At 43.6% G+C, this 14110-nt stretch overlaps 1 protein-coding gene across 4 annotated transcripts in view; it reads left to right on the plus strand.

Annotated features, from left to right (window-relative positions):
- The first annotated feature begins 1534 nt into the window (after positions 1-1534).
- Positions 1535-14110, plus strand: part of NAPB (NSF attachment protein beta) — a 35959-nt gene continuing 23383 nt past the window's right edge. For 2 of the 4 annotated variants that reach the window (XM_048842504.2, XM_048842505.2), the window contains exon 1: positions 2513-2649. In XM_048842504.2, the coding sequence (XP_048698461.1) occupies positions 2528-2649 (122 nt within the window). In that variant the 5' untranslated portion in view covers positions 2513-2527. Of the gene's footprint in view, positions 1704-2512; positions 2650-14110 lie in introns of those variants that run through there. The other 2 variants (XM_048842507.2, XM_048842508.2) reach the window with 2 other exon arrangements.

Here is a 14110-nt window from a genome sequence, read left to right on the forward strand (position 1 = left end):
AATACAGTACATCCAGCTAATCCCAATTTATTTTTCTTGTAAAACCATGTTCTTTCATAGATATGTCTCTTAATACCTTCACTGTATAACTTTACTAAGTGTTGATTGCAGGTATTGCAGGACACTAGGACATTCTAGGGTGAAAGCCTAAAACTAGATCTGGTTGGAAAATGGAATTTCAGTTCTGTGGGAAATTCTGACATTTTGAAGTTTGTTTTTGTTCAAAATGTCAAAATTTTCCACAAAATGTAAATTCCAAAAAATGTCGATTCGAAAACACTGAAAAGCTTTGTTTCAGTACTGTCAGATTGTTTCACTTCGATAAGATAAAAACATTTCATTCTGATAGTGTCAAAACATTATATTAAATTATAATATTAAATATCAGACACACAGTGACAGTGTCACACTGACAAAAATCACACACTGACACCATTGTGCGTGCACACACACACTGACATCACCACACACACTCACTCTGACACCATCACATACAGACACAATTACACACACACACGCACTCTGACAGTATCATACAGGGACATAATCAGACACATTGACACAATCACACACTGAGACCATCACACACACACACACTATATCCCTGTGTGATACTGTCTCTGTGTGTGTGTGTGTGATGGTCTCAGTGTGTGATTGTGTCAATGTGTGTGATTACGTCCCTGTGTGATACTGTCAGTGTGTGGGTGTGTGTGTGATTACATCCCTGTGTGATACTGTCAGTGTATGGGTGTGTGATTGTCTCAGTGTGTGTGTGTGTGATTACATCCCTGTGTGATACTGTCAGTGTGTGTGTGTGTGTGATTACATCCCTGTGTGATACTGTCAGTGTGTGGGTGTGATTATATCCCTGTGTGATACTGTCAGTGTGTGTGTGATTACATCCCTGTGTGATACTGTCAGTGTGTGGGTGTGTGTGTGATTACATCCCTGTGTGATACTGTCAGTGTGTGGGTGTGATTATATCCCTGTGTGATACTGTCAGTGTGTGGGTGATTATATCCCTGTGTGATACTGTCAATCACACACACACTGACAGTATCACACAGGGATATAATCACACACACACACGGAGACAAACACACACACTGACAGTATCACACAGGGATATAATCACACACACACACGGAGACAAACACACACACTGACAGTATCACACAGGGATATAATCACACACACACACACACACACACACACTGACAGTATCACACACTGTCACCATTATACACCCCTCCCCCTAACACCACCGCCACACACAGACCGTCACGTATGCACGCAGTCATACACACACGCTGGTTGTTACACGCGCACGCACACTCACACTGTCCTCACACACCGACACCGTCGCACCCACAGTCACATGCTCAGTGACGGCATCTCTCTCTCTCTCTCTCTCTCTCTCACACGCAGCCCAGCCCCCGCCGCAGCCTGCGCTCCCCCCCCCCCCCCCCGCCTACATCTCCCGACACCGCTCGGCTCGGCTCGGCTCGGCTCTCCCCTCCCCCGGCGTGAGGCGCGGGGCGGCGCGGGGCGGGCGAGCGGCGGCAGGGCCGGGCCGGGCCCGCGCATCCCCTCAGAGCCGGCGCCATGGACAGCAGCGGCAAGGAGCGCGAGGCCGTGCAGCTCATGGCCGAGGCCGAGAAGCGGGTCAAGTCCTCGCACTCCTTCCTCAGGGGGCTCTTCGGGTGAGCGCGGGGCGGGGCGGGGGTCGCTCTCTGTCTGTCTGTCTGTGTCCCCGGGGGGGGGGGGGGCGCTTGGACGTGCGCGGCGGGGACGTGTGGTGACAGGTGTGAGCACTAGGCTCGTGCGCAGACATTAGCGAGGCATATGACTCGCGTGTGTGTGTGTGTGTGTGTGTGTGTGAGAGAGAGATGTACAATATTTACGTGTTTCCGAGTAGCAGCCGTGTCAGTCTGTATTGGCAAAAAGAACAGGAGGACTTGTGGCACCTCAGAGACTAACCCATTTATTTGAGCATCAGCTTTCGTGATGCATCCCACGAAGTGAGCTGTAGCTCAGGAAAGCTCATGCTCAGATAAATGAGTTAGTCTCTAAGGTGCCACAAGTCCTCCTGTTCTTTTTGCGAATATTTACGTGCACACCCACACGCCTCCTTCACAATCGGCTGCCTTGGTGCCCTCCTGGAGCTGCCTCTCCAGTAAGTGTGCACCCTGGTGAGTCACACGCGGCGGTATTGGTGCCACCCTAGAGGTGCCTCTCTTAATTGTGCCCGGTTCCTGCGTGCACCCTGGTAATTCACAGGCGGCTTTATTCCTGCCACCCTACAGGTATTGATCGATAACATAAGGATTACCCATGGTGTCCTTACACAGACGGTACGCAGGAAAATCCCTCTACTTCCCTCCCAGGCCTGCCATGGGGGAAAAAGCTTCCTTCTCTCTGCTGTGTTGCTACTAGGAGGGAAGGGGACGAGAACAAAACGTTGCCTTTAGCTCGTTGTTCCCTGGCTGTATCTGTATAATTTCCCGCCCCCCCCCCCGTCGCCTATATGTCGTCATGCCTTGTACGGATGCAAAAGTTCCAGTGCTTTGTACATGATGACGGTACGTGTCAAAGCCGGGTGTGGAGTGGGATCACTGAGCCCTCTGCAGTGATGAAAGCTTTTGATGGGTGAGATGGGGTTGTGGGGAAACATCCTGCATTTACCCCTCTTTCTCTTTCTTTCAAAGTTGTTGCTTAGCAGACATCATTTATGTTAAGAAATCACCATAGTGATTAGTTGCTTCGGAAGGAAGTAGCATTTTTAGCCCATAATCCAGGTTTCTGTACAGTGAGGAGACTTGTTTTTGATAATTCTCTAGTGGCAGTGGAGGTGGCTGCTCTGCGTTATTGGAGCTTTACAATGGAGAATGATGATTTCTCCTCTTCTGCCCCTCTAATATCATCATCTGATATGCCACACAGCAGCTAATGCATCATTACAGTCATAATAATAACTCCTGACTTTTAACCAGTACTTTAAAGGTATTTTATGTGTGTCTGTCAATTTTCGAATCTCTCTCCTTTCTGGAGAGACATAATCTGATGCTGAAATTGTCATATTTCTGGAATAAAGGTTGGTAAAGTTTGTAAACAGCATTGATCAGAAGATCAGTTAATTACCTAGCGTGTATCTAATCCCATTAGGCTGTTAGTTCAAATATGAATGATTCTGGTATCCTTCCTACAGAAGGCTAAGGGGATTGGAACCACATTGCTGCTACTGCTGTGACGGAGGTTTCTTTAATGTTATGAAGTGAGTCTGTTATTTAGGAAACAAGGAATTGAAAGTTAATTTCCCTCTTTCACAGAGGAAAAATGTTCTCTGCTGTGAGCAGTGGGGAAGGCCTGCTAGTCTGTTGGAACAAAAATAATGTTTCACTTGATTATATCCATACGAAAATGTTAATCCCCTAAATTAAATATAATTTCTTCTGCGCTGAGCAAGATTTAACTCTTACTCTGAGTTTACTCTGAGATCATGGTACAAGGCAAGGCCTTTAGTGAGTTTTTTGCCTGTTTGCTTTAATGAATTATTTTATGGGTAGCATTAGTCAAAGGCAGTAACCTACTTTTAAATTAACATGTACATTGATTCCAACAGCTTGAATCTTGCCTTTGTGAGGGCTAGTTTATATGCAGAGTTAAACTTAAGGTGTGATTTCTATACTGATTTTTATTAACCTGGTGCAAAAAGAGCTTATTTTGATTTAGCTTAATTCCGTTATTAACAGGTTGAAGCTAAACTGAAATAAGTAGCTCTTAAACCAAAATAAGAATGTCCAAACAGGGGTTTGCACCATTTTTACTAAATCAGCTTAACTAAACTGCTGAAAGTTTGTATGTAGACAAGGCCTAAGTATTTGTTCGTTTGGCCTCTCAATAAAACAAATTTCATGTGAGGAATTTTATTCAAGATTTGAAGTTTAAATATTGCGTATGTCTATATTTCATCAGACTAACAGAGTATAGTCCAGACCAGTAACATATATACTTGGTGCTTTAAAAGGGCCAGTCTTACAAAGCTTACAATAGTTATGAGCCAAATCAGCTGGGAGGAAGAATTTAATCAGAAAAATGTGAATGATAATTGGGAATTGTTCAACTAGATGCCCCAAAAGCCACAATTGAGGAAGAAAGTTGTATTGGTTAAAAAACTGACCTGGTTTAGAGGGTAAGTGAATGCCACAGTATGTAGCAAGTGGAAGGAAGGGGAAGTTGATAATAATGAATATAAATCTGAACCTAGGAATTGTAGAATATTGGTAAAGGAAGCAAAGGGATTCGGGAAGAAATCTGTGGCATCAGACTTAAGGACAATAAGGAGGAGGTTTTTCTAAGTCTGTTAGGAACAAAACAAATTCTAACAGTGGTATTGGTCCATTGCTAGTTGGAAATGGTAGAAATATAAGTAATTAAAGCAGAAATGGTAGAAGTTTTCAATAAATATTTCTGTTCTGTATTTGGGGAGTAAAACAAATAATGAAGTCCTATTATATGATGTTGATAACACTTTTTCCATTCCTCTAGTATCTCAGGCGGGTGTTAAACAGCAACTTCTAAACTCCGACATTTTAAAATCATCAGGTCCAGATAACTTGCATCCAAGAGTTTTAAAAGATCTTGCTGGACCATTAATGTTGATTTTTCAATATGTTTTGAAACACTAAGGAAGTTCGACAAGACCGAAAGAAAACTAATACTGCGCTGATATTTTAAAAGGGTGAGTGGGGTGACAGGTAATTATAGGCCTATTAGTCGGACACCGATGCAGGGGAAGATAATAGAGTGGCTGATATGGGATTCAACTAATAAAAAATTAAATGAAGTGATATAATTAATGCCAATAGACACTGATGTATGGAAAATAGATCCTGTCATGCTAACTTGATATATTTTTTGATGAGATTAAAAATTTGGTTAATAAATGTAATAGCGTTGATGTAATGTACTTAGGCTTCTGTAAGATGTTTGACTTGATATCAAATGACATTTTGGTTAAAAATAAACTAGAATGATATAAAATTAACATGACACACATTAAAGGGATTAAAAGCTGGCTAACTGATAAATCTCAAAATTTAATTATAAGTGGGGAATCATTGAGAGGGTCAGTTTCTAGGAGGGTCCTGCCGGGATCAGTACTTGGCCTTATGCTATTTAACTTTTTTATCAGTGACCTAGAAGAAAACATAAAATCATCATTGATAACGTTTGCAGATGATACACAAATTGGGGGAGTGGTAAATAGTGAAGGGGCCAGGTCACTGATACAGAGCAATCTGGGTTACTTGCTAAACTGGGTGCAAGCAAACAATATACCTTTTAATACAACTACATGTAAATGTATACATCTAGGAACAAAGACTATAGGCCATACATAGAGGATGGGGATTCTATCCTTTATTCCTGGGGGAATTCCGCACCACTGTGTATGCATAATTAATGTGCCACGCATAATTATTTTCCCTGCAGAAAATAACTTCTGTGGGAAAGTTGCTACAGTTATGCTTTTTGGCCACCAGGGGCTGCTGTGGCGCTAGAGCAGAGCGGTGGCTCCAGGGCGAGCCCCAGCTGCGGTTACCTTCTTCACAGCGCCGGTGGGGCCAGGTCAGGAGACAGAAGATATGGGGAGACGGACAGCGTGGGGCATATGGGGCTGCTAGGGGGTCACAGGCTGGGGTTCATAAGGGCTAGTGGGGAGGACAGATGGGCAGGGGCTGAATGGGAGTGGAGGCGCAGGGCGACATTGGGGTGGGAGAGGGGGTGCTGGGACATATGATGGAAGGGGGTTGCTGAGTCGGGGCACAGAGACATATGGGGGCAGGGGGAGGAGGTGCAGAGGTGGATGGGGGAGGGGGCTTCCTGAAAGGGTGCAGGGACTCATGGGGACAGGAGGAGGGGGTGCAGGGCCACATGGGGGTGGCTGAGTGGGGGTGTAGGGCCACATGGGGATGAGGGGAGTGGTTGTATGAGTGGGGAAGGAGGGACACATGGGGTGAGGGGGTGCAAGGACACATGGGGGTACAGGGACACATGGGGACTGGGGTAGATATGCCTGACTGAATGGGAGAGGCTAGGGGTCAGTCAGGGTCTGGATGGGGGAGGCTCCCTAACAATCCCTCCCCACCCACCCAAAAAACCTGTTCCATAAAAAACCTTTTCCCACCCACACCCAAAACCCTCCAAGTTCATACCCAGGCTCCTTCCTAGTAATTACTTCCCTCTCCCTTAGCTCCTCCTTTACTCCTGACTCCCCCAAGCCTTTGTACTTCTTCTGAGGGGGTGCGGAAAGTACTTTTTCTGTATCATAGTTTAAATGAATTATTACTCAGAGTTCTATATTAATATGCCTAGTAAGGAATCTGTCAAAAAACATTTCCTGAATCTTTTTTGTTGTCTGTATTGTTACAGACATACTTGCTGACAGATATTTTTAAATAAATTACCAGAATAATTGAAACTGGTGTGACTATATTGTGTTATTTTGAGAAATAAAATAGCAGATTTTTGCAGAATATTTTTAATTTTTTGGTGCAGAAATCGGCCCGGAGTAATCCGTGGAAGCAGTGATTCTGAAAAAGATTTTGGGGTCATGGTGGATAAACCGCTGACCATGAGCTCCCAGTGCAATGCTGTGGCCAAAAGGGCTAATGTGATTGTTCGGTGCACAAACATCAAATCTTGAGTGTCGTAAAGAAGCTATTTTGCCTCTGCATTTGGCACTGATGTGACTGCTGCTGGAATACTGTGTCCAGTTCTGGTGCCACAGTTCAAGTAGAAAGTTAATAAATTGGAGAGGATTCAGAGAAGAGCCACGAGAAATGATTAAAAGATTAGAAAACATGCCTTATAGTGATAGACTTAAGGAGCTCAATCTGTTTAGCTTAAGAAAGAGAAGGTTAAGGGATGACTTGATCCCAGTCTATAAATACCTATATGCGGAACGGATATTTGACATTGGCTCTTCAGTCTAGCCGAGAAAGGTACAACATGATCCAATGGTGGGAAGTTGAAACTAGACAAATGCAGAATAGAAATAAGGCATACATTTTTAACAGTGAGAGGAATTAACCATTGGGACAACTGAGCAAGGGTCATGGTGGATTCTCTATCATGAACAATTTTTAAATCGAGACTGGATTTTTTTTTTCCTAAAAGATCTTCTCTAGGAATTATTCTGGGGAAGTTCGATGGCCTGTGTTATACAGGAGACCAGACTAGATGATCACATTGGTCCCTTCTGGCCTTGTTGAATCTGTGTTTGTTGATCTTACCAGATACTTTGGCTTAAAACTTCGTCTATATTTTAATTTTTTTTAAATGACTCTGTATACTGCGTGCATCCGCAAGTAAGTTTTTTTTTTTTTTTTAACTTTTGGGCTCCTTGAGAAGAAAGCATTTTTACTTGTCCCTTATACTGTCTGCAGCAATATCCCTGTTTTTCTACCCTTTCTTCCTCCTTTCCTCTCACTCTTCTCCCCGCTGCCCCAATTGTTTTAATTACATTTCAGTTGTTTATAAACTGCAAGAAAGGGTTTCTAAAAAAATAAAAGTTATTTAAGGGGTAGCCTGGAAAATTTAAAGGAAAATTGGAAGTCTTTGTGGAGTACTATTCTTTCTCCAGTGCAATTGCCTTTTTAGGGCCTGATCCTGCCTTCCCTTTCGCACACAAGTACGCCTGCTTAATGGGAACTACATGTATAAGTAAGGGAATCATGGAAATTTAGAGCTGGAAGGGACATTGAGAAGTCATCAAGTCCAGCCCTTTGTGCTGAGGTAGGATCAAGTAAGCATAGTCCTGAACCATGCCTGACAGATGTCTGTTCAGCCCGATCTTAAAAATTTCCAATGATGGGAATTCCACAACCTGCCTTGGAAACCTATTCCAAAACGTAACAGCCTGCATAGTTTGAAAGTTCTTGCTCATATCTGATCTAAATCTCCCTTGCTTTAGATTAAGCACATTACTTCTCGTCCTACCTTCAGTGGACTTGGAGAACAATTGATCCACCATCCTCTTTATTACAGCCCTTAACATATTTGAAGATTTATCAGCTCCCCCTTCAGTTGTCTTTTCTCAAAACTAAACTGTAGGGCCTGATCCAAAGCCCATTGAAGTCAGTGGGGTGGGGTGTGGGGTTGAGTTCAGTAGGGTTTGGGTCAGGCCCAGAGTCCGGAAAACATTTTAATGTACCAAGAACAGACGGTCAAAATAGCAACATTTTTGTATGAAGCCTTGTTATGTGAAAGGATCAATTTTTTTCAGCAAGAGATAAAATAAGAGGGTCTTATTCATTCAAGATACAAATTGTGCTGAAAAATCTTCTTTTCCAGTTGAGAGGCCCCGGCCCTGTAATTGGATCCTTGAGGGGTTAAAGGTCTCTCTGTGTGAATTCGGTTTCAGGGTCTGAACCCATTTCTTTGGTGGTATGTCACTGGTGACAGTTAAACAAAGGCCTTTCTGAAGAGCATTACTAGTCATAAGAAAAATCTGAATGACTGGATCTTGCTTCATTACGTGTCTCTAGTGAACCACAACCGCTTTCCGTGTTGTTTAATTTTCACTTTTAATCCTTCTACAGTAAGTGTTTAAGAAGCAAAAGACTTGATGGTGAAATCCTGGCCCCACTGAAGTCAATGACAGTTTTAAGCCCAATGTGTTTAAGGTTTATAAAGAGGAAAATACTCCACAGTAGCTTATGGGGCCATAAAAGCACTAATTTATATTTGTATTATTCAAGTCGAGAATCTAGCCAGAGTCAACAAAGAGTAGAAACAGGAATTAGTATTAACTAGTGGCATGACATTTTCATTCAAGATGGTTGCCTTTCATCAACTTTTTTCTTATCGAGCTAGCATGCTAAAAACAACAGTGTAACTGTAACACGGGCAACGGCAAGTGGTGGCCTGGCCTAGCTGCCCCGATTAAAAGCCCATGGAGCCTGGGCGGGTTTGTAATCATGTCAGCTAGTCTGGGCTACCGCTTGCTGCTGCCTGTCCTACTGCAGCTACAATACTGTTTAGTGTGAGCTAGTGTGAGCATGTCAACTCGAGCTGGGAACCACACCTCCGGTTCCAAGTGCAGATGTAGCCATAGTTACAGTCCTATACGAGTGAAGATGACACAGCTCGCTACACATACAGAGGTGTCGACTCCACGGGGGCTCCGGCCCTGGAGCACCCACGGGGAAAAAAATAGTGGGTGCTCGGTACCCACTGGCAGCCCTGCGGGTCAGCATCGCCCCCCTCCCCCAGCGCCTCCCGCCCGCCGCGGCCCTGCTGATCGGCTCTTCCCCCCAGCCCAGAGCCTCTTGCCTGCCACAATCAGCTGTTCCACAGCATGCAGGAGGCACTGGGAGGAGGGGGCGGAGCAGGGGCAGGAAGAGGCAAGGGGAGGAGGCGGAAAGAGGTGGGGTGGGGCTGGAAAGAGGCAGGGTGGTGGCTTGGGGGAGGGGGAAGGGAAAGTGGAAGGGGTGTGGGCAGGGCCTGGGGCAGAGTGGGGGCGGGGAGAGGCAGGGCGGGGGTGGGGATTGGGGGAGGGTGTGGGGGTGGAGTGGGGCGGGGCCTGGGGCAGAGCGGGGGTCGAGCACCCCCCGGGATCTGAGTAAATTGGCGCTATGTACACATTTATACATAAAGTTAGCATAAATCAATATAAAACTCTTCTTCTATTAAACAGTTATTCTTTAAAAAGCGCAGTTATATGTATTTTACATGAAACTTGTACTGCCAATTAAAAACATGGATTTTCTGATGATATCCCTGAAAGAAAATATTGAGATTCAGAAAATTAAGATTAAAAAAGTCCATGAGTCAGAGTGAATATTGTTGTGATGAAATATGCATTATTTATACTTGATGAGAATAATATGCATGTGTGTATTATGTGGGCAGTGTAAGAATTATGATATCTTTATTCATTTTCTTGTTTTTAAGTGCTTAAGTTTCATAAATAATTTAGTAGGTAATTACGGTGTTGTCACTTAGGAACTTAAATGGTGTTTGTTTATTTATTTATTTATTTTTAAGTTTTGGTAATTATTTTCCTGCATCATTTCTACCCCTTCTTGTCAACTGTTGAGAATAGCCCACTTCCACCTTAATTGAATTGGCTTGTTAGCACAGACCCCCCCACTTGGTAAGGCAACTCCCATCTTTTCATATGCTGTGTATTTATACCTTTCTACTGTATTTTCCACTCCGTGCATCTGGGTTTTAGCCCATGAAAGCTTATGCCCAAATAAATTTGTTAGTCTCCAAGGTGCCACAAGGGCTCCTCGTTGTTTTTGCTAGTACAGACTAACACAGCTACCACTCTGAAACCTTTCTGCTCATGTTGCTCAATGCCTACAGGTATTTGTCCAAGCAAGGCTAATTTTTTTCCATCACTCTTCTCCTGCAACCCCATTTAGTTAAGGAAGAACTTGGCTCATATTAAATAGGAAAAGTTCTCCTGCAATAGATGTTTTGGTCCAAATTATTTTCTTTATTCCAGATTTACATGTGTTGTATTCACACAATTGCCATTGACTTCACAGGACTTATTATAGAGGGAATGGGTAGCCACCTCTATATTTAGGTTTTCAGGATTTGCACTGGTGCAGTTGAGAAAAGAATATGAGCCTTTGTGTTAAGCCTTTTCAACATATCAGTGTTATCTACACAGAGATGACAATTTATGTTTAGATGCTGCCATTGTAATAAAAATGCCGCAAATTAATCATGGAGTAGAAAAGAGAATGCCAAAGATATGGCTTATCAGAAATTGAGTGTTTGTTAACTAGTTGGACAGGTCTGTTTAATAATAGTATGCACTTACAAAGAGCTTTTATTCTTTGAGATAGTAAGGTTCATATATCTGCTAATGAGGCTTCAGCCTTCCTGTAGCTTTGGGGGAAGAATTCAGACACAAATTTTTCCTTTTCTCCAGCATAGTAAAGTCCTGTAGATAGGTAGGGAGTGAAAACGATTTAGTTTAACATATAACTGAGATTGAAATGGTTATACATATAGACTACTTCCTGATTTAGTAAGTCACTGTAGCTTGCAAAGTTATCCTCCTGAAACAGTGCCCAAAGAGGCTTGCACGTAATTTCAGAAGTATCCTGTGAGGGAATGCATGGAGAACCAGAGGGCCACCTTGAAGATATTTTTCTTCAGTGTATGGTTTAAGGGTAAGCATATGTACGTTTTCCTCTACTTAAGTAACATACGCATTTTACAAATGGGTAAACTGAGACAAAGTCACTTGCGTGACTTCATCCAGGAGGTGACACTGGGTCAATGACATAGCTGGAGATAGAGCTCACGATTCCACAAGGTACATAAGACCATACCTAACTTAAAGCATGTGAGTTGCCCTGTTGAAACTTAATTTGGGACCTGAAGTCTTGGCTTACAGTCCTCTAAACCAATGTCCCTTAAATTGTCCTTAGAGTTTAGAGAACCATAATCTACTTCCAGTCTTTACACAAAGCTCACATTGGTGTTTGACGGGTCTGGCCGTTAGTGTTAGCAAAGTAAAAGATAATATTGAAAACAATTGGTGTAATGATACTGGAAAAACTAACACTTTATTTAATTATAGCTTGTGCTACAATAGCTACACCAGTGAAGTGTACTTCAGACCTCTGTTTATTTTCTGTTTGCTTATTCAGAATTTTTGAGTTCACAGGAGACCAGGTTAAAGGGGCATCTTAAGCGTTCAATGTCAGATAGCTGCATGTAGGTTTCAGAACCAGATCTACATTAATAATTAGCAAGCTTCACAGCATAAAACACTTACCGTGATAAACACTACTAGAACATTGATTCCACGGTTTGGAACGTCAGTTTGTACTTTGGCTTGCTTGGATTCTTTCCTTGGGGAGTATCTTGTGTGTTTCACAGTTGCCAATTTGAGTGGGAGTTAGACTGAGTTTCACTTTTGGGGTTTATATTTCAGTGCTTGGTCTTCTGTGTGGGTGCAGAACTTCTTCAGTTTGGGATTTTTTTCTTTCCCTCTTATTCCACACCTAAAGTTAGAACAGGCGAATGTCCTCAACACACTGAGAAAAAGACTAGAATTCTCCTCCATACAATATGTCTGACAAGATTCTCTATAAAATGTAGTGCACCATGACCAGTCAGTTATAAAACATGATTCTAAATGAGGTTGTAGCAGTTCTTGGATGCTTTGGGAAGCTCTTTGTAACTTTAGTGCTTATAAGTAATTACGGGCTCAGTCTTGTAGGGGTATAGAAGAGGGTTGTGAGAGAGTGGTGCTGAGCTGTAGGTAGTGCTGCTGATCAGAGTGCTTTGTTAATCGCTCTCCAGTGAGAGAAAGTAGCTGAGGGGGATCTGCAGTCTGGTGAGCCTACAAGAACGTTTGCAGTCACTGGATTGTGCTTTAAACACCGAATCCTGGCTTTACCTCTGACCTTTCTTCCCACCCTCCCAATCCCCTCCAATCACGCCTACTTCCTCTCTTCTCCTATTCAGCAGGGCTGTGTGCAGTGCAAGGCATACTGAAAGCAGCCTTTCTGCACAGGTCCTGTGCAGATGGTGAGTGCTGGGCATTAACACTTCTGGTTTTCTGTGCTTCCTGCAGTGCTCATCAGCCTGCAGGATCAACCTCGGAAAGGCCACTAAAGTTGTGTCTGTCCAGCCCAGGTAGACAGACTTGCATTTGCAGGGCTCGAGTTAGCATGCTTAAAGTAGGAGTGTGGATGTTGTGGCACAGAGCTGGAGCTTGGGCTCTCAAGCTGACAGGGTTGGCTGGGCTTGAGACCCTGAGCTGTGAAGAGAGTGGTCACTTTGGATGGGCTGTTACCAGCAGGAGAGTGAGTTTGTGTGTGTGGGGGGGCGGAGGGTGAGAAAACCTGGATTTGTGCTGGAAATGGCCCAACTTAATGATCACTTTAGATAAGCTATCACCAGCAGGAGAGTGAGTTTGTGTGTGTATGGGGGTGGGGGGGGTGAGAAAACCTGGATTTGTGCTGGAAATGGCCCACCTTGATTATCATGCACATTGTAGGGAGAGTGGTCACTTTTGATAAGCTATTACCAGCAGGAGAGTGAGTTTGTGTGTGTGGTTTTTGGAGGGGGGTGAGGGAGTGAGAGAACCTGGATTTGTGCTGGAAATGACCCACCTTGATTATCATACACATTGTGAAGAGAGTGGTCACTTTGGATGGGCTATTACCAGCAGGAGAGTGAGTTTGTGTGTGTGTGTGGGGGGGGGGGGGGCGGAGGGTGAGAAAACCTGGATTTGTGCTGGAAATGGCCCAACTTGATGATCACTTTAGATAAGCTATTACCAGCAGGACAGTGGGGTGGGAGGAGGTATTGTTTCATGGTCTCTGTGTGTATATAATGTCTACTGCAGTTTCCACAGTATGCATCCGATGAAGTGAGCTGTAGCTCACGAAAGCTTATGCTCAAATAAATTGGTTAGTCTCTAAGGTGCCACAAGTACTCCTTTTCTTTGAGCTGCAACAGCCGTTCTATGACTTTTAGTGTGCTAGCTTGAGCCCCACTAGTTCAAGTCTGTCTGCCTGGCCTGGCGAGCTCGCTCCTAGCTGCAGTGTAGCTATTCCCTAAATTACAGTCCTGCAGCTCCCCAGCCAGTCATTCACCTAGGATTTTACAGCAGGAGAGCAGATGAATTGGACTAGTATGCAGATAAGTAACTGTAGCTGTTTTTTTATGAAAGGGTGTGAATTTCCTAATATTAAATGCCTTAGGCATGCAGTACTCTTTGAGATTCTGGCATCTTGCAAAGGTAGATTTCTATTCATTGTGTTGTGTTTTCTATTTATTAGTGTCTTAAGTTGATTCTCAATGAATGGACATCAAAATTACTCCATTTAAGTGGTCCTCTGGTCATTATAGCGCAATCTATCTCTCTACCTAATTTTGTGGTCCCTATCATTATCATATCTGGATTTTATTCTCACAACTCCCCTGTGAGGTAGGGACAGCATTATTCAGTTTTTACAGATGAGGGAATGGAGGGGCAGACTCGATTAAATGGCTTGCTCAAGGCTGCATGAATTTTTCAGGTAAGGGTGCAAGAACAACACATCTTGGCTTGCCTTTTCAGAAATGT

The sequence above is a fragment of the Caretta caretta genome, chromosome 3 (assembly GCF_965140235.1).
Source record: "Caretta caretta isolate rCarCar2 chromosome 3, rCarCar1.hap1, whole genome shotgun sequence".
NCBI classification, from domain to species: Eukaryota; Metazoa; Chordata; order Testudines; family Cheloniidae; genus Caretta; species Caretta caretta.